The sequence below is a fragment of the Populus euphratica genome, unplaced genomic scaffold (genome assembly GCF_000495115.2).
Source record: "Populus euphratica unplaced genomic scaffold, PopEup_1.0 scaffold46.1, whole genome shotgun sequence".
NCBI classification, from domain to species: domain Eukaryota; kingdom Viridiplantae; phylum Streptophyta; class Magnoliopsida; order Malpighiales; family Salicaceae; genus Populus; species Populus euphratica.
Window position 1 is genome coordinate 2,024,424 of NW_011499852.1, and position 26,571 is coordinate 2,050,994.

The window sequence follows — 26,571 nt, forward strand, 5'->3', positions numbered from 1 at the left end:
GACTAAGTCATGTCAGGTTAATTTTCATATAATTTTATTTTAAAGTTGGATTAGACAAGAAATTGAATCAGAAAGTATTTGTTATGTCAATTTCATTTTTTTATTCTCAATTTTATACTTAGATATTTTAACTAGTCAATCAGATTGTCTTTAAACTAATTAAAATTATTAGGTCATGTCAAGTCAATTCTTGTATGATTTAATTTTAAACTCAAGTTAATTAAATAGTTAAATGAAGAAATTTTAAGGTTGATCTGTTAGATTAGATTTAATAAAAATATTAAATAATTCTTTATAATCTAAATATTTTTTTATTATGGTTAATTTTTTTTATTATAAACGGCTACGTAAACTAGTGATATTATAAAATAGAGAATAAGAAAATTAAATAAAGAGAAAGCTTCAATTGATTGCAAAGAGGTTTTTATTTATTATTATTATTTTGAAGGCACTTGTATCCTTTTAAGATATTAATCACTAATATTTGGCATATATGCAAAAATAAAACACCCATTTTAGACTTGGTATTCATTATTATTATTATTATTATTATTATTATTTTCGGACTAAATTTTCTAACCCAATTATTATATATAAAAAGAATTAAACTAAGAGCCATAAGTGATTTAGTATGACTTGCGACAGGAATTAATATGAATTCTTTTTTGGTCTCTTGTTTTTTTTTTGTTTTTTTCCTATAGACATTTATTTATTTTTCTTTTTATTTGCCCTTTAAAATTACGATGATTTGAAATTGGTTAGGGTAATATATTATTTATGCTTGCGTACGGAGATCTCACAGTGTCAAAGAAGTGTTTTATTCCTTGGTTATTTCTCTATTTGAAAAATTAAAATTTAATTTTATTGATTTGAAAAAATTAAAGCTTCAAGAATTGGATTTGAAATTTTTCAAAATATTCAATCTTATTTTTTTATAACATTGAGGACTGATTTGCATGAGCAGAGAAAAAATTCATATCCTTTTTTTTTTAATCACTTAACTTTTTTTTTAAAAAATAATCATTTCACATTGCTTTTATTTATGATTTAATGTAGTTGTTTATTTTGGTTGCATAGAAATGACAATCTCTCAATCAACATAAAAAGTTGGTATCTAGTTAATGCTTAGTTTGTAAAAATAAGATAAAATTTGATGTAAAATAATTAAGCCTTAAAAGATTTTTTAGTGGCATTAAAAGCATTGTAGTGACAACTTTCAAGTGAGGCATTGTGTGTTGGTGGAGGAGCGACGACGAAGTTTTGATGATTTTTTTCTTTTTTTCTTTTTTTTTTCTCTCTTCTCTCTGAGAATCACGCTATCCTAGCCAAAATTAAAAGGTGTTCCATCCTTTTATTTTTATATTGAATCTGGTTATCATTTTTTTATTTTTATTTATTTTTTTAAATAGAACTATCTTTCCAATTTAATTATTTTAATACTAGGTTGATTAAGAATTTAATTTCATTATTTTTTTATGAGTTAGGCTTGATCTCATAAATCGAGACATATATTTAAAAAATTAACTCAGGTTGACATTGATAATTTTTTTAGATCTTATTTTTATAATAATATGCTCTTTCAGTTTCATCTTTTAATATTGAGTTTATATGGTTTGAGCTTCGTGATTTTCTTTGCTTTCCTTTTTATAGGGTTACATCGATATTATGACATAAGTTACGAGTTTGGCAAGTTAATTCAGGTTAACTCAGGTATTTTTTAGGGTTTTTTTTTAAGATCAAATATTTTTTCTATTTCATCATTCAGCATTTAATTATTTTAAAAATTAAACTTTATAATTTTTTTTTATTTTTTCATCTATTAGGTTATCTTGTTCGCATGATCTAACTCATGAGATAGGATTTGGTGGACTTATTCGGGCTTGCTAATATTTTATTGTTTTGGGGTTCTTTTTGTTATTTTTTTTAATTCAGTCAATTTATTGTTTTTTTCCCTTATTATATAATTAAATAAAAAAAATTATTCAATTTAATCAAATTTATGCCCATAAATTTTTCTAGTTTATCTAACATACATGAGAAGCATCTAAGCAATATTTTTTATATTAAAAATAAAATCACACGGGATATCAATTTAGTTTAAGTGGAATAAACACTTAGCATTTTCACTTCAATCCTTAAATTTTATCTTTTTTTATTATCATCTTTCCAGTACAATTTCTTATTGTTAAATGCGTTGCTAATACAATGATAAACGCTTTTTATTTTTCAATATTCTCTTGATCCTCTCTGGTATTTGTCTTCCAAGCTTGTTATAGTATTCCACAAAATAATCCTTGAAGGTACAGAAATACTCAACAACAAAAAAAATTAATTATTAGCTATTTCACAATAAATAAATGAATTGAGATATTCTGAAAAATTTGAGAAGTTTAAACAGTGAGAGCCTGAAACGGAATATCTCATAATCTACAAGGACTATACTATAATTCACCCTAAAAAACTTGAAAGATTGCTTGTATAATTTGTTTTCCTTAAATTCCCTCAATTTATTTATTTATTTATTTATTTATCTTTTAACAAAATCTCCCTTTTATCTTATTTATTATAAAAATTTTATTCATACATTTATTTTTATAGTTTCTTGTTCTTCTCCGCTCTTTCTCGAGTTTCTTCTCTGTTAAAACAGAAAAACAAACACAAAAGCTGCTACAACAACAACGACGAACCGATTTCCAAAATCCGAACCCGCGTGCCCCGATTATCAAAATCTTTTTTCATCTTCTTCATTTTCTGCCTCTCATTTCCATCAATTGCCATGGTCTCTCAACCTGTAAGTCCCTGAATCTCTCTCGCATTGTTTCCAGCTCATTACGTCGCCGTTTTATCAAACTCTAATCTAGCAATTATTTTTAATCAGTCAATTAATCTTGGATTAGGTTTTGTTATTTTTTAAATTTTAATTGATTTGGGATTTTATTTATTTATTGATTTTTAGGGTTCTTGAAGTATCTGCGAATTGGTTTGAATAGGAGAAAATAGGGTTAGGGTCTCGAATTTGAAGCATTGCTATATTTTGAATTGGGGATTTTCTTTTCTTTCTTTCATCTGTTTGTGTTGGATTGTTTTCCAAAGACGGGGAAAATAGGAGGATAATGTGTATACTGTGTGTGATACAAAAGTGGTCTCGCCGGGTTGCTACGATGCTGCCTTGGTTAGTTATTCCTTTGATAGGATTATGGGCACTTTCACAGCTATTGCCGCCGGCATTTCGTTTTGAGATTACATCGCCGAGACTGGCGTGTGTTTTTGTGCTCCTGGTTACTTTATTTTGGTACGAGGTTTTGATGCCACAGCTGTCTGCTTGGCGGGTGCGTAGAAATGCACGATTGAAGGAGAGGAAAAGGTTTGAAGCCATTGAATTGCAGAAGCTTAGGAAAACTGCTACGAGGAAGTGTAGGAATTGTTTGACTCCATATAAGGATCAGAATCCAGGTGCAGGTAAGTTTATGTGTTCTTATTGTGGGCATATTTCGAAACGGCCAGTTTTGGATTTGCCTGTACCACCTGGGTTGGGGATTTCAAATTCTGGTATTATTAAGGATTTGGTGGGGAAAGGTGGGAAGTTACTGAATGGCAAGGCGTGGAGTGATAATGGATGGATGTGTAGTCAGGAGTGGTTAGATAATGGTGGCTGGGCTGGTGGGTCTGTTGCTGGGAAGTCTAGTTATTGGAGGAAGAATGGGAGTGAGATTTTTGGAGGGGATGGACATTGTTTGACTAAGACATCATATTCAGGGGTTGTAATTTTTGCTTGCAAGTTGTTGACATCTTTTTTCTTGAGCATTCGGTGGCTTTGGAGGAAAATTTTTAGGACTAGTTCCTCTGAGGATGGCTCTTCTGATGCTGAGCACAGGGTGATGTTGGCTAAGAGGCGTGAAAATGGGGAAAACTTTCATGAGAGTAGAGGAGAGAAAGCACGCAGGAAAGCTGAAGAGAAGAGACAGGCTAGGGTAGAGAAGGAGCTCTTAGAGGGGGGAGAGAAAAAGCAAAGGGAGGAGGTTGCTAGATTGGTAGAGGAACGCAGGAAGCTGAGGGATGAGATAACAGAGGCTGAAAGGGATCGAAGTAGATCATCACCACTGACCAGGGAGAGAAATAGTAGGAAGGAAGCAGAAAAGAAACGTCAGGAAAGAAGGAAAGAGAAAGACAAGGAGTCTAGTAAGAGCAACTCTGATGCAGAAGAGTTGGAAAAGAAAGCAGGAAAGGAAAGTGATCAGAAGCGGGATGTTGAGAAGAAGAGTGAAATTGAGCGCCGTCAACATCAAAAATCTGGAACAGAGAGTGTAAAAGGTCAGAACATTGAATTGGGACATGGGATTAAGAATACATCTGGAAGCAACTTTAACCGGGGCAATACTGGATCTAGGTATTTTGATCGAATGAAGGGTACATTTTTGTCTTCTTCCAGAGCTTTTAGTGGAGGTGGTTTCTTTGGAAAACCTGCTAACACGCCTGCTACTGTCACTAAAGAAAATAAGCCCAACAGTTCTATAGATCCTGTTCATACTTCTGCCTATAGGAGAGAGATACATGCACCAGACCGTCTGGCTGGGAAAGCAAGTCTGAACGGAGATGAAAGGAACATCTATCGTCCTGTAAGTTGTCTTGCTGCATGTTTACCCTTTTCAATTTTCACTTGTTGACAGGTGGAAAAAAATTTAGGCATGCAGAATTTGTTGTTTCTTTATATTGATTTTATTCTCATGGCATGCTGCACTGGCCATCTATTGATTATAAATTTTGATTGTCTAGCACTTATTTTGCAACATTGATTGAACGTCATGGTTAACCGGCTTGATTGATTGTCATTTCAACTTTGTGCAAAAATTTGAGATAGATTTTAAAATGTTTGTGTTGTTGCCTTGAAAATTTTCTGTTAATGCTTAGTTGCCTGTTCTTCTTAGAAACTTTGTTTGAAAAGCATGCTAGGGTTCTGGTGAAATTGTCTCCTATTAAATTTCTTTTTATTATGTTTACAGGCATGCTGGCTAAGTAAGTTATGCAGAAATTGTTTTTTTTTTTAATCCCATATTGAATTTCTCCTTGTTATTTTAGTCATATGTGCATAAGTTCGATCTAGATTTTTTAAATGCTTGCCCTTTTGCTTTGTGATGAGATTTGTCTCCTATCATTGGTTATTTGCCCAGACTTCTGGGTAACTTTGATTGAAAGGCATGTTAGGGTTTTTGTTAAAGATAGAAAGCTTATTTTGGATGCTTGTGGATTAGCAATGCATTTATAAGAAAAACAGTGTTAAGATGCTCTGCTATTCACAACAGGTGCTCTCTGAAACGCAACCAAGCCAACCTAAGAAAACATGGCAGCAATTATTTGCACGCTCATCACCTGCTCCTTCATCCTCAAATGCAAATGTCATCTGTAGACCATATTCAAAACAAGCAGAAGTTCATGCTCAACAGTTTCCTCTGCAATCATCACCAATGCAATCATTTGATAACCCAATCAATTTTGGGCTGCCATCACCATTTCCAGTCTCTGCATTTCCAAATGTATCCACTAGCACTAGTTTAGGTTTCTCACCTCCTATTGAACCAATTTTTCCGCGTTCTGTGGAAGGGTCCTGTGATTTTATACCTGAAGAACCAGAACTGTTTGAAGATCCATGTTATATTCCTGACCCAATATCATTGCTTGGGCCTGTTTCAGAGTCGCTTGATAATTTTCAGTTAGACCTGGGAACTGGTTTTGCACCAGACATGGGACTGGGATTGGAAAGGCCTTATGCTATAAAGAATGTGTCTGCATCTCCTGAAGTGAACAAGCCATCTCCAATTGAATCCCCTTTGTCAAGACTACGAACTGCTGATGAAAAGAATAATGGTTCTAACTGGTTCCCAACTACTCCTATAGCCCAAGATTTTAACACTCTACCTATGGATGATATGCATGGGAATGAGAAGGGAACATGGCAAATGTGGAACAGTTCTCCTCTTGGTCAGGATGGTTTAGGTTTAGTAGGTGGCCCAGGAAGCTGGCTTTTACCCCCAGAACGAAACAGATCAACCAAGGAAGATATTATACCACCTCCATCTCAGAAAACTATGCCAACGCTGTTTACAAAAGATGATCAAATCCTTTCTGGTACTCTTTCTCCTCAGAAGGTTTTTCTTGGCAATGGTCAGAATGGTGGGGTATTCAGTCCAGTCATTGGTGCAAGTGAAAATGAACCATGGTTACAGAATGCCTTTTTCCCACCATTATCAAGCAGCACTAGCCAATTCTCTTTGAAATCTCAGGAGGAATGTGCTCAGAATGAAGTGATTTATCGGAGTCCCACTGGAGCTGCAACCGACAATGCTTTTGGGTCATCTCCAGTCCATAGTTGTTCCAAGTGAGTGCATCATCATTTGAACTCTCTTTTATTAGATCTCTAATCTGGAATTGGAATGTATATATGACTAAAACGAGGAACCATCAGTCTGACTTTTATCATTGTTGAAACGTCTGAAGATCATTTGATATCAATTAAAACTATGATAACTGAGATGAAAAGAATATTGTGTTAGATTGATGCACTGAAATAATTCCATTATTTTGGACAATAAAAGAATGATTTGACTCTGGATTCCCAAGTTTTTCGCAGTTAAATCATAAATTCATGAGTGAACTGTGGTTTTTAACCTTTACTATGGTCACTATTCTCGGTTGCTTATTTAAATAACCACCCGGTGGTATTTGTCATACTTAGCTTTTTCATGTACAATATCCATTTCTTGGGCCGGATTCTAATTCCTGGCCACAATTAATTGGAGTGGCTTAGGACCAAGAAAAACTGTTGTAATGCAGGTATCTCCTGCAGCCTTCGTTCTCTTAGATTGTAGAGTTTGAGCTTGTACTCACCTAACTGTTAAACCGCCTGAATATATATAATAATCTATTTTTTCAAGAGTATTAGGAAACTAATCAACACCATGATGAAGCATCCGAATGCAAAGAAAGAAATATGAATAAATATTTCAAAGATTATTAAAAATACTGAAGATTAATGTTGAGTCAAAACTTAAATACACAATACAGATCCAAAAAAATAATTTGCATAGGCAATAAATGTTTGTTGATATTCTCCTCGGCGGGTGATGCAGCAATATATAAAAATAAGCACAATTCTAATAAAATTTAACATAATTTGATAATTATATATGCACTAATTAGATGTATTTACTATATTTGAATATGTAAATAAAACTAATACAATATTTTGATTACGAACGATTATGTTCATTAATGATTAGAACAACTAATCAACCTTTGAGTGGTACTAGTTTGTCTATTTGCTTGGCTACAGTGTTGAAACTGATAATGCTAATCTCTCTGGTTCATTTCTTTTCCACTGGCAGGAATGAATGGGGTGCACAAGGTTCAGGAGAAGGTTTCGGGAAGTCATCTGTCACAAGACCCAATTTTGGTGGTTTGTTCCCCACCTCAGATGTACAGTGGTCGTTCGATTAAAAAAAGGAAAGAAAAGTAAAAAAAGGAAAAAGAAAAAAGAAAAAAGGGTGACAGTATGAGTCGCCTGATCAGACCTCCTGTTCTGAAGAGGCAAATGTCCCCTTTGGATGGGAGCTTAGAATACTGGACACGATTGTATCTTCTTCCATCGGTTCTTTAAAGGGGCATTGATCTTTACGTACTTAGCATGCATAGGAAATTAGGATTACCTTTGACATGCATTCACGTGTGCATCAGGTAACAGTTAGGTTGACTACAATTCAAAATTTTTTAGGTTTTGCCTGGGGGAGAGGGGGGTGTGTCCCCTTTTTGAGGAAAATTTCTTCTTTTGAAGATGGAGCTATTCCTCGTAGTTGTAAACCTCTTGATCTTCATCTGAATGAATGCCAATGAGATGATGCTAGCGCATGCTGCTTATGCTTATGAAAAAGCTATTTTGGCCTTCTTTTCATGTTTGGTTCACTTTTACATGTACCTGGGAGACTCCCCCTCCATCCCAAGTCAAAGGCTATCTAATCATGGAAACCAAAATTTCCCTCTTAAAGAACGTGTCATGGAGCCCCGATCTCCCTGTATTTCTCCCAAATGTTGGGATGGGAGGCCAGGAAAAGGGCTATATCGATCGAGCAGGGTTCATTGGCGAGCTGATAATTATGAAACATAAAGCATGAAGTTGAGTTGAGATTAAGAACTGCTAGTTGTTTGGATTTGCAGCAACGTTCACCGACCGTTCTGAGCTCTAATTCTCCCTGCGCTGTCTTCCTAAACTCCCCATAATATTTGGATCCCGGAATTTAAGATAGCCAGCCGGTAGAACATGTTATCACCCCACCCCACCCCACCCCACATGACCAAGCTTAAGTTCCATCATAGCCTCTTGTGCTGTCACTTCTGCAGCAACATAAGCAGGGTTTCCACAGGTTGTGTGAAGCAGCTCATCTTGCCGCTTGGATTCAGCAAGAGCACTTGATCCAAAATCAGAAACCTTTAGATTTTTGTTCTCATCCAACAGTAGGATTTCTGGCTTCAGATCACGATGCAAAACTCTACTGTGACAGAATCAGCCGCACTAATCAGCTGTTGAAAATATTTCCTCGCAACATCCTCCTTGAGCTTTCCCTTGGCAACCTTGTTGAACAGCTCGCCACCTTTAACATAATCTATGCAAAGTATATCCTAGTTTTGGTAGCCATCACCTCATTCGGATGTCTAATCAGTCTCATGAAATAAATTTCTCACTTAATCTGTCCATCATTCCAACCTTCAATACCTTCTCTTTGCCCAACAACCCCCCTATTTCATGCTTCTGCATCAGCACATTCCCCTTGTTTTCCAATCCAAGAAACAGCCTCTGAACACAATAAACGCAAATAACTGCCACTACAATCAAAAGCTAATTAAAAGAGAACGATCTTTCACTTTACTAATTATCAAGACACAATTTATTATGAATTATGACTGTGAAATAATTATTAAATAAAATCATTTAATTAGTTATTGAGGGCAAAACAATCATTCAATAGTATCCCTTTGTCATTATCATATTAATCGGGAATAAATTAATCTTTTAATATTAAAGTTACACAGTAAAATGATTTAAATAATCTTTTAAAAAAAACTTAAAATTATGATCCAAGGATTTTTCAGTCTTTTAATGCTTTGATTGTATAATAAAATAACTAAATTGCTTTTAAAAGCAAAAAAAAAAAACTTACATCTAGGATTTTTTTTTATATTTTCATTATGGTTTTTAGTTATAATCAATTTGAATAAAGAGCAATTCAGTATTTTGATAAATATAAATATAATTAAAAAAATAAAGTAGTTGGGGAATGAGAGGCATCTGCACTCTTTAAACAGTGCATACGATGTCTATCGACAGACAAATGTTGCCTTTCGAGACAATGTTGAAAGCATCATGTTGTTTTCTTTTTTATGATCAAGAGTGTGTGCATGATATAACAATGATTAGGCTTCAATGGATTTTCTTCTTTTATTTTTCTCCTTTTATCTTGATTTTAACACTAGCTTTTTCTAAAATTAAATGTGTCCTAACAGTTGGTATTTGTATTCATTTTTATCTTTATTTTTTTGATTGCTATATATTTTTTTGATGCTTTTTAATTTTTTTTAATTTTATTTTTCAACATTTTATTTCATTTAATTTTATATCTAATTTGGTCATGTTTCTTTTGATTACTATTTCTTTTTGTTTTTTACACTTATTTTTCAATTTATTCCCTTATTTTTTTTCTTTCATTTATTTTTTTCTACCATATTTGGTCTTCATTGTTTTGATTGTTATTTTTTTTTTAATTTTTTATAATTATGAATATTTCTTTGTGATTTTTTCGTGTTTATCTTTTATAGAGTAATTTTAGTGTCACGAGTTTTGAAGATTAACTTGATTTAAATTTGATATTTTATTTTTCAATCTCATATTTAGACATTTATATTTAGACATTAGATTATTGGACCTTAAGTTTCATAATTTTTTTTGCTTTCTTTTTTGTGAGGTTATTGGACCTTAAATTAGTCAAGTTAACCTAGGTTGAATTGAAAAAATAAAATTAATTGATTTTTTTTTAATTTTATCTATCATTATTTATTTTATTATTTAGTTTACTTAAGAGTTGACCTCTATTATTTCATTTAATTTTTTTTTTAATGTGTGGAGCTACTCTAATCTCACAACCGAGCCACAAATTTGACATACTAACTCGAGTTAAGTTTTTTATCCTCTTTTAAAATTGATTTTTTTTTCAATTCATCTTTCAAAATTTGTTTTGTTGGTAATTAAGATTCATTTTTCTCCGATTGAAATTATCTTATTCTCATTTAATTTTTTATTTTTTTAACAAATAAAATTATTAAAATATTTTAATGATATTTAGAGAATATCTATTTATAGTACTGCAAACATTCTTCTTCTTCTTCTTTTTTTCAATCAATCATTGGTTTTTTGTGGTTAATTGAAGATAGAAACGTAATTCTTCAAGAGATTGAAGCTAATTTTACCGTTAATAAGGAAACTAAAGAAACTACTCAGTCCAAATTATGTTAAAAAGACGTCAAGAAAAGGGCTGCCTTCTTGGTATGTGTTTATTTTATGAAACTACTTTCTTTTTCAAGATTTCGGATCCGAAACTCCATTTAACTTCATGTTTCCCTACCTTTTTTCTGCTAGAAAAACAAAAGGTCCACTGAAATAAAACTTGCAGACCACAAGGTTAAGAAAATTTAATATATAGGCAGCGGCGGGGACGGGGAGCTGGCGGGGGCCCGACCCCTATAAAGAATTTTTTTTTCCAGCTTTCCCCTTAACCAAAATAATAAAACAACTAACATTTTAGCTTCTTCTAATTTTATTTTCTGGTTCGGCCCCTGTTGTAGGAATCAACACATTTAACTGAGGTGAAGAGGTTGTTACTACAAACTAAATTTGAGGACAGGGCAAGGACAAGAAGCAACTAAATGGAGTAACCCACCAGTGTCATGTAATAAAGCTTGTGTAAGTTTTCTCTTCTTTGTTTTTGTTCATCAGCAACCTGCAAGATCTGAAGTTCCCAAGTCAAACTACTTCAATTATCTAGAGCTTCCGATGAGCAGAGAAATGCGAATGCGTTTCCAGATCTATTGTTTTTATATAACAAGAATGTAATTATTTCAAACACGTAATGAAATTACAGCGCACCATAATTACAAATGAAGCATCAGTTATTATGCACACCTGCAACATGAGCATTTTCTTCCCAATGATGTTTCGCATCATGATTATGAATCAGCCATCAGCATTGTCGATGCTTGCTCACCACTGTCTTTTGGCACTTTGCAGGCATGTAACAGTGTGCATACATCTTTTGTTTCCAGAAACTGCTCTGCATTGATAAGAATCAGGGGGCCATACTCAAAAACCATCCTTTTGCACTGCCAAAAAATCCAAACAAGATGTTAGAGAAATATATCGAGTTGTATCATATGATCGCGGGTTGAATTTACTGTAACTTTTAATTAAGAATTTTAATATCCAGGAAAAATGCCACTAAAATTTCAATTTAATGTTTCTTTTATATTAATTTTGTCTAGCCTTACGTGTTCATTGTGTAGTTTTCTTATAGATGGTGATCCTAGGATGCCTATACAAACCATTGACCATTAGTATAGAATGAAATCGATCAATCAATGAGGATCAACACTATCATGCAAATAAGTGTGACAAATCAAATAGGTGGCCAACAAGATGGAGAAGCTTAATAGATTTGTGGTGCAGGTTGAGTTACGGCCCTGTTCACTGTCTTCTGAATTACAATTGAATTAAAGTGTAATACAATAAATATTTCATCTTAAATTCCAGTATTGTTCTCACCTTTTTAGCATAATTCTCCATGGAGTTGCATGCCTTCAAAAGTAAATCGATTATTTCCAGCTGGGAAAAAAAAAAAAACCAAGAAGGAGCATTAGGTTGACTGAATGGCAAAGAACTGCAATACATGCATCATACACGATAAAAAGTAAATAAATAGAGAAATTATAAGAACTTAAGATTGATTCTGTCGGTGTATAAATTAATTGCACTCTTAACTGCAATGAGGTGACAATTAGATTATCTCACCAATCAGTTTCCCAAAAATATAAAAAGGAAGCGGAAGAAAGTTCCATTTTCCTGTTTCTGTAGTTCTTCTGGACTGGACAAGTGTTTCAAAGGATATGATATCAACAACTAATTCGTTATTTATTGCTAGTCAGTCCAACAAATGGATTGCCAGATTGGTGCCTTTTGGTCTTTGGTTGGTCATTGATCCAGAAAACAATGATCTAACATGTGTGATTGATTAAATAATTGCATCCAAATAATGCGGCAGTAAAGCAAAACAACCTTTATAATCATTATCCATGCTAGCCAACAGTCAAAAGCAAACCTGTGTGTCAGGATCTTTCAACTTGATTAATACTTCTGAAATAGCATGTTGACAAATGCTACAGCTATCCTCATGGTGTTTTGCAGAGAAGATTTCCATTTCATGACAGAGATTGTATTTGCGACAGAAATCATCAGATTGCACTGAAGAAACATATGAGAAGAAAATAGAAGAATAGGAGTCCACCAAAGTGATGCACTGTGCAAAGCAAAACATAAAGCATTTAGAATTGGTTAAGTACCATAATTAAGTATTCAAGGATTTTAAGATACACAATGTTTTACAAGCTTCTCCATGGCCAGAGTTCCACCACTAAGTAACAGTACTGGGTGCAATTAGTCAAATTAGACAGTCATACATACACCTAGAAATAGAAATTTGTGGTGCATGAATTCACACTATAATTATTCAAATTACATGACACAAACAATCTCTGCAATCATTATCCATCCAATTGGCACTTGTGGTGTTATGCTGACCATTGAAAACAAACTATCCAGTATCCAAGTACAATAACATCTTTTAGATAAAAATAAGTGCAATTTATGCGGTCTTGCAACAGGAAACGTCCAAATAGATTAATCAAGCTTTCTAAAACTAAAGTCAATTTAAGGATTCACTCGAGTATGGAGAAAGTAAGAAGACATTTTATGCACATGTAAAGCCACCTGTACATACAGCATGATATACAGCTGCAAAGGTAAAATTCTCAGGCTAGCAACCACAAGTCAATTTAAGTCACAAGCATACATTTCAAGAACAAATCATGCACATGGTCAGAACATTTCCAAATCCTTCATCATAGGACTCCACTTGATGTCACCTTAATTGGAAATCGACTATTATAGATGGAGATCACATGCTCAATTTCTCTTATAGCAAATGGGTGTGATAATAGCATTCAGCCAATCCACTCCGGTCTGCCTGCCTTCCAAAAAAGAAATGTCCCTGCTAGAATTTGCAACTCCACACTTGCTGCTACACCGATGCTACCGAAGTGGATGTCCAGAATTATACATTATCATACAGAATTTAGACCAACACACGAACCACAAACAAAATCTTGCAGAGAAAAACTGAAGGTAGCACAATTGATGGAAAGAAGTGAAAGGCCAAAATTTTTGGTTTCCAATTCAACATCCAATAATGATCAGCCAAAAAGCTAAAGGTTACCTCTCGCTTGAAAATAGCCGACCAAGAACAGGTTTCGTGAAGGATTTCAAGAATTTCAGTCTGGGTTTCATTTTCAGCCATGTAATCAAGTGCCTGGGCAGCAAACTCCTTGCACAATGTGCACACCTCATCTTTCCTGGTAACATTGTTTGAAGTTTGAATATCTGTTTCTTGCTCCTGGTTTTTCATTTTGATAGCTGAAAAAGGAAGCACAGCATCAGTAATGGGAATATTTTCAGAATTAAGAAGTTTCACATCAACAACCCTAGAAAAGGAAAATTATTTTCCAACCAGAAACGACAGATTTGAAGCATTTTTAAATGGGAGAGTTGTTTTAGATCTGCTCATTCATGATCATATAAGGGAGCCAAGGAGTTCACATCAGCAATCCTAGGAAAAACATATTATTTTCCAACCAGAAAGGACAGATTTGAAGCATCTTTTAAATGGGATAGTTGTTTAAGATCTACCCATCCATGATCATACAATAGCATGACTTTGGAAAATATCAAATTTCAAGGATCCCACACTTTTTGCTTCTAATATGAGTGCGAATAGCCCAAAAGGCGATCACATACATGTAATATGAAAGGCAGGTTTTTTCCTTATTCCACTTTGGAGACAGTAACATTACAATATCTTTCTGATGCAGTGTAATATGAAAGGCAGGGTTTTTCCTTATGATCTAAAAATTTTCACTTCAAACTCTATCACCCCCCACCCCCCCCAAAAAAAAAAAAAAAAAAAAAAGAGAAGAAGAAGAAAAACAAATCTTAAGCTGTAAAACATCACCAAATTGAATATGCTCTGTTGGTGTACTCTGCAGAGTATTTTAAATGAAACTGCCAGTGGGATTAATCAATAAAACTGCTAGGTATAAGTTCAGATAACACCAAGCTACAATTTAACATCTGACTAAACAGAACAGAACCATTTCTAGTCAATTTCCCTGGCCAGGAAATAACAGAAGCAGTGCGCGCTAACATAAATTAAACATGTCATTGTTATGGCACTATAGTCACAATGTGCGGCTAACAGAGTTTCAAATTACACCACGAAACCATAGGTCCATCAACTGATGGTATACAATTGCAAAATTCTGTTAATTCGTATGCAAAAAGGGTTAAGAGATTACCTGATATGTCATAGGTTTCTGTAGTCGTCCTGAAAATCTCAGTGGCTGCCATTTGTCTAGCAGCAGTGTACCCAGCAGCACTTAGAGTGAAAAGAAATAACAGCCCTATTCTTGTGTCCATAATAACCTAAACTTACATGATGTTAATACCACTAGGAAATTTTTTCCAAGCATTAAAGAAAAAATTCAAAACAAAATTGATGACCAAAAGAGAGAAGAATATAATTACTGCAGATAGAAGGAAAAACCACCAGAGAAATTCCAAATAGGTAAAGCTTAAGAGATCCAACTACTTTAAATCTGGATGCAGGACAGTTGCTAAGAAGTAAATTTACCCTGCAAGGAAACATATTCTATCCATATTTTTATGAATTGGAACCGTCTTAGAATATCCTGGGAAGTAATATTTGCTTTCACAATTAGACATTCCCTGTAAAATCACATTCTTGTACTCTCTATCTATCTATCCAATCAACGATTAAAATCTTTTATAACTACCTTTTTATATCCATAGTCCTACATCAAGCATTATACAAAGGCAGCCTCTACATTAACCTGTTAATTTCTGGAGAATTCTCATAACACGAGCATTATCTTCGCAACAACTATTCAGTACAATAACAGCTAGGAGGGTTTAAATTCACTATCGGCAATAAGATTTTACAACTAGACACAACTTCGAGAGAGTCAACAATGATACTACGGAGCAACACCTTAATAAAAAAAAGTCATAGTCCCTCATTTTGGTGCAACTAGATTTTACATAAAAATTTATAGCCAAGTGATGGCAACACATATTACGAGTTCCACAGATGGTATGATTAAGGTAGTATTTGAGATTATAATAGGGGTTGCTTTTGAAAGTGATTTTTATTTGGAAATATATTTTTCATTTGTTACCCTTTATTTTTTACCTCAACACATCAAAATGATCCAAAATTATATAAAACAACTTAATTTAAAACAAAAACAAACAAACACAGACTAAGAATCAGGCTAATAGCCCTAATCTTCCATTTTTCTTCGATAGTTTGCATCTTGTACTGCCTGATTAACTGTTAATTAGTAACTTCAATACTACGATAATTAAATCTAATTAGCTTAGAAATCTATTAATAATTACCTTGTTTTAACCTGCATAAAAACAGTATAATTAAATAAAAAATAGATTAATTAAAAATTGGAAACTAAAATTTTAATGGAATTGATTAACATGAACCATATAAGAGATCAATAGAATACCGAAATAATTATAAGGAAGATTACCTGATCGGAATTTCGGCGGCGGTAAGAGGATTTTGATCGATGGAATTGAAAGCAGAGAGAGAGGGAGAGAGAGAGAGAGAGAGGGAGAGAGAGAGGTAGCAGTTCCTCTTTAGATTAGAGTGTCTGATCAGCCAAATAGACGAATTATTGTTGGGTTGCTTGCTGGCCCTGCTTTAATCCCATAACTTATGATCTTCTGTGATGAGGAGCAGATTAAATGCTTATGACATGTGTCTACGTGTTACTATGGGGATGGAGGATCAGAGACAGATGTTGTTAGGGCGTTTATCGTTTTTAGTTGATTACAAATGATACTGATGTGGCAAGATGTGACTGGATGGTGGGGTTTTGACTTTGGTTGGGCAGTTAATGAAACAAGGAAGGAAGCGATGGTTATGAGAAGGAAAGGATATTAACTGGGGTTGGAAGGGGTTATTGGTGACGGTGACAGATATTGTTAATTAAAATGTTTTTTTGAATTTAATAATATATTAAAATAATATTTTTTAAAATTAATTTTTAATATCCATGTACTAAAATAATTTAATAAATATAAAAAAAATTAATTTATAGTAAAAAAAATAACGCGCCAAACAAACACTTAAATGGTGACCTTCCACTCTATTTCTTTTAGTTTTTTTTTTTCTAGATAATAGGATAGCTTCACTAACAAGCAAAAGAAGGTAGTGTGTAATTTAAGAATCAATTGGATTTCAAATAGCATTTTATAAAAACTAATTTGTTTATTATTTAAAATTATTTTTTATGTCTTCGAATGTTTTAATATACTATGAATAAAAATTATTTTTTTTAAAAAATAAATCTTAAAAAACAACCATTATTATTCTTAAAAATAAACATCTGCCAACTCGTGTTTCTTGAGTATAGATCCAGAAAGCAATAGCTATTTGAGAGAATAGTGTCCTTAAGTATTGCGGGAGGTGAAGACATGATGGTTGCCACGACTGGCCCAACACCACATCAGGATTTAGCCCAACTTCAACGGTTGAGAGGCCCACTGCAGAAACAACCTTCAATCTCCATGTAGGATTGCAGGACCACTTTCCCATCAGTCTTGTTGTACCCTCATCGACTTATTTTGTAGAGACAAACCCATTAATTAAGGGACCAGTCACTGTATATCATCTGAATCCATTATGGTGTTCATATCAGCATCACATAATGCATCTTTAACCTTACTTTTTTTTTTAAAAGAAATTAATTTCCACCAACCAAATTAAAGGGAAGACACATTTAATTATCACACAAAATAAAAGATGAAAAAAACCGGCATCACTCGGTCCTACCGAGTCCAAGAAAGCTCTCCATAAATGGCTATGGCTTCCATGGATGAGAGGGCAATATTTTAAATCAAGTGCCGTGTAAGCAAATAATACTTTATTGTAGATGCATTTGCACTCCAGGCTATTGGATCGCATTTGCATCCCATATGGGGCATTTCAAGAAACAGTTTGACCTTCACATCATAAGCATGTGTTAAGTGTCATTGGATCACATGACTTGCTCCTCGAAGTGATCATAGCTTTCTACACTCAAGTGTCTAATTTCTGTTCTTACTTCCAAGACCGTGGCCACAAGCCAGCAAAGGAAAAAAAAAAAAAAAACTGTCAATGAATTTGTTTCTCACTGCCATCTAGGTTGAAGTCTTGGAAAAGGAGGCAATAAAACAAAATAACGCATCAATTCAGATATTATTAACAACATGTTTATTTTTGTATTCTAAAAATATTATTTTTTTATTTTAAATTAATATCTTTTAGTGTTTTTATGTTATTTTAATAAATATTTTTAAATAAAAAATATTAAAAAAATAACCACTAAAAGACTGGTAGATTTGATTTTGTTGCCATTATCCTGAGTTATGCTACCGAGAAAGAAATTTATCATGAATATTTTATTATTTAGAAGATATATAGCTTGCATAACAGTTTATTTTAATATATGAAAACTAGCTACCGTCACTTAAAAAAAAGTGTGCAGATGTGCAAATCTTACCACCCAAACTAAAAAAAGAGGCAATTCTTCTTTAACTTTTGCATTCTTATCGAATTCTTGGATGGGGGCCATGCAGAGAAAGGCTCTAGATTGCCTTGCACGGCCAGGAGAATCCCTATGCTGAGAAGTACGAGTAATCCGATGAGCTTAGAGCCCGCCACTGTTAAACGAGAACCGGAAACTTTGGTAAAAAAATGGGTAGCTATGATATCTAGAGGGCTTTGTTAGGTCACTGATGCTCTAGTGTGGGACACCATGCACCTTCACACAAATCTTTTTAAGTCAATGTATGACCAGCGATGCATGTTCTATTCTATTCTATATATGTGCTCCAAGACTTCAATTAATTAGTAGTAATTCTTAGGTGCTCCCTCTCTTTCATTTCTGAAAATCCATCAATCCAAGATGCTTAGGAGGAGCGCTACTCCAGATATGGACCTTCCACAAAAAGCCCTCCAGATTAAGCATGATGACAAGTTTTTTTCCAGGCTTCTGTCCAGGGAAAGCTCCATGGCTAACCCTTCTTTTAGAGTGTATTATGGTGGGGTATCTGTTGGCGTTCCATTTGTGTGGGAGTCTCAGCCTGGCACCCCCAAGTACACATTTTGTGAAAATACACTCCCTCCTCTAACTCCACCTCCCTCTTACTATAGAAATTCTGATAAAAAGACCATCAAGAAACACTCAAGATCCAGTCTTTTACAATTGTTATTTTCAAGGAACAATCCCAAGAAAAACAACGTGTCCACTTCTGCAACAAATTTGTCACCGACCCCGTCTTCTGCATCATGGTCATCTTTGAATTCATCAAGTCTTCTGACTCCAAGAAAGTACCATGAGAGGAGAAGGTATTCTAGCCGTGGATCGTCATTTGATTCGAGGGTTTTTGAAGATGTTGAAGAATCACACATGGGATCACCTACTTCAACTTTGTGCTTTGGCATTAGCGGGAGAAATGCCAGTACCGGTGGGCTTCGAGGATGCTATGGTGTGTGGTAGCCAATTCTTGGTCCTCGTTGTTGTTCGATCTGGCCTAGAAACTGTCTAGAGATTCTCAACATGTTTATGCTAATGTGTGTGTTTTTAATCTTCGGTGGTCTTAATTTTTCTGTGATTGTGTGACTTGAACAGCCATGATTAATGAAATGTATTTTGAATGTTGTTGAAAACATAGCTTGTTTATTTTGCTACTGTGACGTATCTAATTAATTCAGCGTCGTCTCTGTTGTTAGAACTTCCTAAGTTTTTCACTCACCAACAATGAAATTACTTGAACCTCTGGCTCAATTTAGCAACCGATAAACACCGTCATAGGGTGCATGAAATTATCAGTACCCTACTGGTCATCCATCATCTCTAATTTCTTACTAATTACTATGATAATGCATTGCCTTAATGAGCATGGCTCTCAAGCCCTCAAGAATACACCTGGTAGGGCATTAGCGTATTTTTGGAGGATACATTTTAAGGCGGGGTGCAGTTAGTAACTGATTGCCGAAAGACATTGTTGTTAGAAGTTTCTGTGTCTCTATCTCTACCTCTGTGATTATTTAATGCAAAGAGGAAAGATTGGTACAGTTTCCTACCAAAATATTTAATTTCACCGTAGCCCTTTTGCTAGGAATCTTTTGGCTCTGAGTTGTCCTCTGTCATAATGAAATCTTGTCATATTTTGTAAAAAGAGAACATCAAGCTTCTGCCTGTCTCTAAATAAGATCAATTAATGAGTTGACTCACCGACCACACAATTATTCAATCAAATGCATAATTGTTGCATGTATGTGTAATCCCTGTTCATCTTGCCTAGTTTAGGCATTATTGATTTGCTGCTTAAGACAAGATCAGATCTTGCTCATACAATCCAAAAGTATGAGCATATACAAAAGCAAAATCAGATCGAATACAAAGCTCAGGGAAATTTCTTCCTAACTATGAATCATAGACAGTTCGTTCTTAGAAAAATCCAATTAGTCAATTCCAGGGGCCAAAAGCATCTGTACTTTAAGAACCTAAAGAACAAAAGAGCAAAGAAAGATGTACTGCTAAAGGATCTCATTTTGTTCTTTCTAATGACTGACAAAGAAGACTAGATGAGACTGAAGAACCTCACAAGAAGATTCCAAAATGGAAATCCAATGACTAACAAATAACAGTTGCTCAAGCTTTGCTTGTGTCCAACTTGTCGGCAGTTCAGCCTGCTAGCATCACGAGCGTGTTTCACAGCTGTTCTGTGAGATTGTGTTCCATGTTGCCCATATGTTAGGGATTGATTTGGATTTACAAGGACAAACCATTGAAGTTTCCATGCTTAAAACTTCCATATTCTTAAATCAATTACAGTAACTAGCCTCTTTCAGATGAAGCAAGATAGCCTTTGCTTTTCTGATCTTTCTCAACAAGTGTCTACAATATCGATGAGAGGCAAGATATTGATGAATTAAAATCAAATATCAGAGTCTTCATATGATAATTCATTGATGAAAAACTAGCAAGAAATCATCACATTCTAATAAAATAGTTTTTAGAGCTCAGAAGCTCATATCAGGGACAAACATGTACAATTTCATCTGTCTCATCTGCATTAATATATAGATTGATATTTTTGTGTAAAAAAGTAGATAGATTTTTTACAAAGCCTAAAATAGAACAATAATAAGCCGAGTCATGTCTGAAATTTTTATTCTCCAGCTCCTCAAGAATCTGTGGTTGTATAGTTATCATCACTTGAACAAGTCTTTAGCAGCATAAAAATTGATCTGTAGTCGCATGTAAGCTGATGGAGACGGTTAAAGATAATCAATGCTTCCTAACCAAATTTGGTTACTTCATGAATTGCATTTGCTAAATAACTCACATTGCCTGTGGTAACACCAGCCATGCTGCATGTGACAAGTGCAGTCATATCAGACAGCTTGTGTTATTCTTATAGCTCATTAAATTAATATAATAGAAAATGAAAAAACCTATCTTAGGATTATATCTATGCATTATTTCTTAGAATAGGTTTACCTCATACGTCCATCAAGAGTCATGTAAATGTGAAATCCCCTTTGCAGCCGATCAACCTGCTCAGGGGTCAAGCCAGAGAAGCAAAACATCCCAACCTGCAATTTGGTAATTTTTTAGCTAAATGTTTAAAGTTAAATGCTAAAATTTCAGTTCCTTTTTCTTTGTTTCAAATACTCTGAATTTGAAGCAGCATGAATTGAACTACAATGTTAAACTACTAACCTGATTAGTTATGTGTTCCCAATTGAGCGAAGAACTCAATTGCTCAAGGCTTTTCCTCAGAGTAGTCCGCAGACTTTGAATGCGATTTGCCATCACCTTATTTTGCATGTATGATCAGAAGCGATATTAGATACCGATTCGTATATCTAATTGAGAAATAATAAAACAAAACAGGACAAAATAACCCGTGATAGTATTTACCTTCACCTCTTCGACCCAAAGTGCTTTCATATTAGGATCACTCAAGATACCTGAGACCAGTAATATACCATGAACGGGAGGACTGCTATACATTGCCCGGGCAATCTGCTGCAGTTGACTTTTAATTGCAGCTGCTTGCTTTGCATCATTGCAGAGAACACTGAAAGACGTAAAAGTAACTGATATCAGAATTCAAACCTAAAGACAAGTCAAGAGGGAGAGAGGTGAGGACTTTTAGATTACTTGAACAGCAACCAGACCATACCATTTGACTATCATTCAATGGCAGTGCAGATAATTCGGTATGGATTAGGACTGTGTCAATTACTTTATCTGATTTTGTGTACTATTTTATGCTTATCACTACTCATAATCTATAATTAACTCAAACAGGTGCGAAAGCTAGATCTCAAATAACTCTCTGCTCTAATAAACCAGGAATAAAACCAGTCTATTCCAACATGTGAAAATGAAAAATATGCACACAACCTCAAAATATAATCCAGAATGTGCACATACTTGAGACAACCAACTCGATGTCCATATAATCCCATGTTCTTCGCAAAGGATTGAGCACAACCTATTAAGTTCCCATCTTCAACAAAAATTCGGATTGATTGGGCATCCCTGTCGAGGTCCCCACTTGCAAAACCTTGATAAGCCATGTCAAAGAAGGGGAAATGATTTTTTACCTAAAAAGAAGAAAAAAAAACAAAGACAGACTTAACTTGACTATCTGGATATGCAGAAATGTGGTGAAACACAGCATCTGGTATAGTTACCTTAAAAAGATACGAAATTTCTCTCCACTGTTCCTCGGTAGGGTCAACCCCAGTTGGGTTGTGAGCACAAGGGTGTAGTAAGAAAAAAGAACCATCTGGGGCATTCTACAGAAACCATCAAACAGAATAAACTAATGAAACTTGACAGTTGTTTTTACTCCATATGTTGCATGGATTAATATAATGCAGCATATTTAGTGCTCTTCTCAGCACGGAGACATATTCAGAAAGGGAACAGTTAAGATAGAAATGGCAAATGTCTGAGACAATTCATGATTAAACAATGAGTAATGTAGAGATAGCCTCTCATTACTGATTTTTTTCATGTGCCTCTTAGTCAAATGACATGGTGAGTGTATTAGAAACAATAAAAATCTTTTGAATTATCAAATAAAGAATTATCTGAGCGAAAAATTCTAGTAAACTGCTATACCTTGACATCATCCATAAGAGCAGGAAAATTTAAACCCTTTGAATCAGGATGGTAGTATTGAAAAGTTCTCTCTGGAACGAAGGCATCTCTCCATATGTTATGGTGGCTATACATTGCGCAAGATTGAAGGTCATTGACAGAAGGGAGCTCATGCATTAGTCCAATTTAAAAAACCAGCTTCATATACCTGAGAAATAACCAAGCATACCAAACAAACTTACTTGGACCAAGTATACCAAACAAACTTACTTGGACCAAGTTGGATCAGTCATAAATATTTGAGATCCAGGATAGAAACGCCTCTGGAACTCAGCAAAGAGACGACATGCACCAGTTCCTGATAGAGCTTGTACTCCAGCAAACCTCCCTTCTTTTATAATGTCCGAATTCTTTCCATAAACCAATTTGACACTCTCCTCAACCAGTTTTGAACTCACTGCAGAAGAGACCGACTCCCTGCCAATACCTCTAAAAAGTTGAGACTAAAAAACATTCTGCAGCAGATAGGAGTTTTTGCGAAGAAGGAGAAAGCTTACATTCAACAAAATGGTTTCTGTGATTGAACAAATATATTTGGAACATGTAGTAAGCATGACTAACCATTTCTCCGTAAATTTTGCCTAAAAGTTTTGCTCAGTAAGAATGAAGCAAATCCACATTTTACTCCCTTTTTCTAATCAAGAGGTTACTTGTACAGATAGATTGACACACGAGATTAGACTAATTCAGGCACCATAATCACTATTGATAATTACCATTCGCGAACAACCATGATTAAGGTCACTAATACGTTGAGATTGTCATTTTGAAGTTATATCTGCAGTGACCATAAAATAAACTATTTATGTTAGAAACAAGAACAACATCACACAAATACATCGAATTATGAACCTTCAAGTTACAGAGAAGTTTTGGACAAATGAAAAGAAAAGTAAGTGAAAAGCCAAGTTCACTTATTGATAATTAGATTTGGGATTTCTAAAAGATAGAATAGTAAATGAACACATCAAACTTAAAAACAGTATCTTGATGAATACCAGGCTAATGCACTATATACAAGTAATTTAAGCAAATGAAACTCACAAGAAGTCACAACCAGCAATCCTTGCCTCAGCCTCTCTAACACATTGAAGGACAACAGGTTTCCCTTCATCATCTCTATAAGCTCCCTAAAAATTGAAGCAACAAGATACTATTAATTCACAACCCACAAAAGACTGTATAAGAAACACCATCAATGGATCAATAAATAGTAGGAATAGAAAGATATACCACTCCAAGATTGATCTTTGTGGGACTAGTGTCAGCAAGAAAAGCCTCAGTAACACTAGTAATGGGATCTTTCGGAGCTGGGGCAACATGATCCCACCATTTAAGTGCCTTGTTGCCTGCTGATGTTGAGAAGCATCTTGATGTTCTTGTCAGAAAGCAGTTCCACATGATAAATAATCTTCAATCTCAGCTTACCCAAGAAAGCGAGTAATGTCTTTATATTCATCTTGCATAGAGAGGGAGGGTAGCTTAAGTGGGCTGTCATTATCTCTTCCATGGTTTTTCTAGCAATTGTTTTCCTGTGGGCTAATGGTATTTGGTTCTAAAGCCAGCACCAAGGTTTACTATTTCGCTGCTAATCTTTCCTACAGGGCCAACAGAAAGTGCTTGACTTCGATGGCTCTTTCTTTTCACCCATCTTTCCTGTATATCTTGTCGGGTTTATCCATAGTTTTTAAACCTTTGTTAGTTTTCCGTTAATTTGTTGTTGATTTTTCCCTTTTTTCAAATACTATCCATAAAAACACAAACATATATAGCACTGTCACCAATAAATTACATAGGCATATAATGCCTAACGATTATGTATTTATTAACTTTTTTTTAGAGTGTATTTGGAAATAGGATAGATTTGTATTTTTTAAAAAATATTTTTTTATTTTAAATTTTTTTAGGTATTTTTGAAATGTTTTAATGCATTTATTTTAAAAATAAAATCTATTTTAATTATTTTCAAATAAAAAATACTTTAAAAAATAATATTTATCATATTTTTAAATAGACCATATTATTATTGTGCAATTGGGAAAGATTATTACATTAGAAAGCTTGGAACTTCTTAAATATTCTATTGAATAATAAATAAATAAATCATATTGGCCAAATCTAATTAATCTAAACCGAACCTATATATAGTTTGCTTGATTTGGTTGAAAGATATGAAAGCAAGGTTGAGAATTTAAATCTAGAGAAATCTGAATTTTTTTTATAGTATTGTTGTTATTTAATATTTTTATAATATTGTTGTTATATTATATATTATATATTTAATATTTAATATTTTTTATAATATTGTTGTTATTTAAATCATGAATTTTTTAATCAACGAAGATGCCAGTGGTTGTGAGTTTTATTTGACTAAAATCTCCTGCACTACATCACATAAAATGTTGTTAATTGTTATTAGTGAGATCTTTTACATGTTTAAATCTTTATAGGTATCCTTATTTTATATTATACACCATTTTTATTTAGTTCTCTTTCCTTTTAATTCATATATATATATATATTCTTGTAAATTTAGTATTAAAAAGGTACGTAGATGCTCTACTATCTTTCTATAGGCTGAAAATCTTATGGTGTCGAGGGGATAATAGTGATATCTTATTAGTTATTTATGGATCTTACTTTGAACAAAGGAGTATATAACCCCCTATAATGATAAAAATATAACTACATAAGATTTCTCCACTAGTAAATATCTCTTTCTTCAAAGAAAATATTAAAGAGTAATTAATACGATATTTTATGAGCATCATCAAATTCATGGTTTCAAAGACAAAAAAATAAAAATAGATACAGTAAATATATATATTTTCATTTTAAATTTAATAAAATAACTCAAATGAATTTTTTTTTTAGTTGAGAGTGATTATTAATAACAATAAATGGATTTAGATTAAGGTAAACAAAACTCAATATTAATTTACCAAGCATGGAAATAAAATCATGTTTAAAATGTATTAAATGGACTATCCAAAAAGGAAAAGAAAATTAAGTAATAACTAGTCGATGTATCACACATTACAACAATTTCTCAAATATATAATCGTTTGAAAACATATTTGATATTATATATAAGTATGTTAAGAAAAATAGTAAATAAAATAAAATAAAATTAACAATAGATATTTAATGAGATTATTTACAATGATTATTCAAATCTATTCATATTTAAAAAGTTATCATTAATAATTGCTTCAAAGTTGTTAATTCATAATGCGATGTTCTATTCCAAAAATTATTGTACCCATATATATGGTAGTATTCTTTCTTTTATTTTAGAATTGTAAAAAACCTTCTGTAGAAAACTCCTAAAATGAAAAGATAGATAATATATATATATATATATATATATATATATAAATATAAAATATTTTATTAAATAAGTTAAGACCATTAATTAAATGACGTACTATCTTATTAAAAAGGATAAATAAAACTATTTTCTATTTTTAAAAATTAGATACTTGTTTATTGAGAAAATCTTGTTATTTGAAAAGACAACATGTATTTTTGTTCAAAAGGTACTCTTTTTTTTTTTAATTTTTATAGAGAAGACTCTATTTAATAAACTGATATCATTAATGAAATGATTTATCTTATTAAAAAGGATAAATGAAACTAGTATTTATTTATTGAAAATTATACAATGATTTGTTGAGAAAACCTAAAAGGGTTGTTTTTTTTTTTTTTCTAAATATGTATTTTCTTTGGAAATGTGCTTTTTTATGAAGAAGTTATAGAAGATTCTATTCAATAAATTAAAACTATTAATGGAATGATATGTTTTATTAAAAAGATAAATAAATATAATTTCTACCTATTAAAAAATTAAACATATGTTTGCTGAGAAAATCCTAAAAGGGTTGT

General features: G+C 33.3%; 4 protein-coding genes across 10 annotated transcripts; 2 read left to right on the plus strand and 2 right to left on the minus strand.

The window, feature by feature from the left end:
- The first annotated feature begins 2,593 nt into the window (after positions 1–2,593).
- LOC105121871 (stress response protein nst1-like) lies at positions 2,594–7,920 on the plus strand. Of its 2 annotated transcripts, XM_011020719.1 has the most exons (4): positions 2,594–2,791; positions 2,957–4,616; positions 5,301–6,373; positions 7,380–7,920. In XM_011020719.1, exons 2-4 carry the CDS (start codon positions 3,114–3,116, stop codon positions 7,489–7,491), a joined length of 2,688 nt encoding a protein of 895 aa, XP_011019021.1. In that variant the 5' UTR covers positions 2,594–2,791; positions 2,957–3,113; the 3' UTR covers positions 7,492–7,920. The 2 variants fall into 2 exon arrangements, with proteins under 2 accessions (XP_011019021.1, XP_011019020.1); XM_011020718.1 differs by lacking the exon at positions 2,594–2,791 and having other exon boundaries at positions 2,949–4,616; positions 7,374–7,920.
- A 3,042-nt stretch (positions 7,921–10,962) lies between these two features.
- LOC105121875 (proactivator polypeptide-like 1) lies at positions 10,963–16,183 on the minus strand. 3 transcript variants are annotated; one of them, XM_011020726.1, is made up of 7 exons: positions 15,985–16,182; positions 14,719–14,845; positions 13,584–13,780; positions 12,411–12,608; positions 11,858–11,917; positions 11,222–11,418; positions 10,963–11,048 (listed from the first exon to the last, which is right to left on the minus strand). In XM_011020726.1, exons 2-6 carry the CDS (start codon positions 14,837–14,839, stop codon positions 11,266–11,268), a joined length of 729 nt encoding a protein of 242 aa, XP_011019028.1. In that variant the 5' UTR covers positions 14,840–14,845; positions 15,985–16,182; the 3' UTR covers positions 10,963–11,048; positions 11,222–11,265. The 3 variants fall into 3 exon arrangements, with proteins under 3 accessions (XP_011019028.1, XP_011019030.1, XP_011019027.1); XM_011020728.1 differs by lacking the exon at positions 10,963–11,048 and adding an exon at positions 15,842–15,852 and having other exon boundaries at positions 11,050–11,418; positions 15,985–16,183; XM_011020725.1 differs by lacking the exon at positions 10,963–11,048 and having other exon boundaries at positions 11,050–11,418.
- Positions 16,184–18,375: 2,192 nt separating this feature from the next.
- LOC105121874 (uncharacterized) lies at positions 18,376–19,190 on the plus strand. The gene has a single exon (XM_011020724.1). It carries the CDS (start codon positions 18,406–18,408, stop codon positions 18,997–18,999), a length of 594 nt encoding a protein of 197 aa, XP_011019026.1. The 5' UTR covers positions 18,376–18,405; the 3' UTR covers positions 19,000–19,190.
- Positions 19,191–20,433: 1,243 nt separating this feature from the next.
- On the minus strand, positions 20,434–24,341 carry LOC105121872 (aspartate aminotransferase, mitochondrial-like). Of its 4 annotated transcripts, none has more exons than XM_011020720.1 (10): positions 23,920–24,341; positions 23,731–23,816; positions 22,897–23,115; positions 22,648–22,753; positions 22,215–22,319; positions 21,922–22,124; positions 21,433–21,592; positions 21,232–21,327; positions 21,010–21,104; positions 20,434–20,879 (listed from the first exon to the last, which is right to left on the minus strand). In XM_011020720.1, exons 1-10 carry the CDS (start codon positions 24,085–24,087, stop codon positions 20,807–20,809), a joined length of 1,311 nt encoding a protein of 436 aa, XP_011019022.1. In that variant the 5' UTR covers positions 24,088–24,341; the 3' UTR covers positions 20,434–20,806. The 4 variants fall into 4 exon arrangements, with proteins under 4 accessions (XP_011019022.1, XP_011019023.1, XP_011019024.1 ...); XM_011020721.1 differs by having other exon boundaries at positions 22,897–23,103; positions 23,920–24,339; XM_011020722.1 differs by having other exon boundaries at positions 21,952–22,124; positions 23,920–24,338.
- Positions 24,342–26,571: the final 2,230 nt, after the last annotated feature.

Coding starts and splice junctions, on each gene's coding strand:
- LOC105121875 (XM_011020726.1), bottom strand. CDS start 14,839: ATGGACACAAGAATAGGGCTGTTATTTCTTTTCACTCTAAGTGCTGCT. Junction 11,918..12,410: donor TGAAAGATCCTGACACACAG/GTTTGCTTTTGA, acceptor TTTTTTTCCCAG/CTGGAAATAATCGATTTACT. Junction 11,419..11,857: donor TGGAGAATTATGCTAAAAAG/GTGAGAACAATA, acceptor ATTTTTTGGCAG/TGCAAAAGGATGGTTTTTGA.
- LOC105121871 (XM_011020718.1), top strand. CDS start 3,114: ATGTGTATACTGTGTGTGATACAAAAGTGGTCTCGCCGGGTTGCTACG. Junction 4,617..5,300: donor AAAGGAACATCTATCGTCCT/GTAAGTTGTCTT, acceptor TATTCACAACAG/GTGCTCTCTGAAACGCAACC. Junction 6,374..7,373: donor CCAGTCCATAGTTGTTCCAA/GTGAGTGCATCA, acceptor TTTCTTTTCCAC/TGGCAGGAATGAATGGGGTG.
- LOC105121874 (XM_011020724.1), top strand. CDS start 18,406: ATGCTTAGGAGGAGCGCTACTCCAGATATGGACCTTCCACAAAAAGCC.
- LOC105121872 (XM_011020720.1), bottom strand. CDS start 24,087: ATGTGGAACTGCTTTCTGACAAGAACATCAAGATGCTTCTCAACATCA. Junction 23,817..23,919: donor CAAAGATCAATCTTGGAGTG/GTATATCTTTCT, acceptor TTCAATTTTTAG/GGAGCTTATAGAGATGATGA. Junction 20,880..21,009: donor ACTCTTGATGGACGTATGAG/GTAAACCTATTC, acceptor TGTCACATGCAG/CATGGCTGGTGTTACCACAG.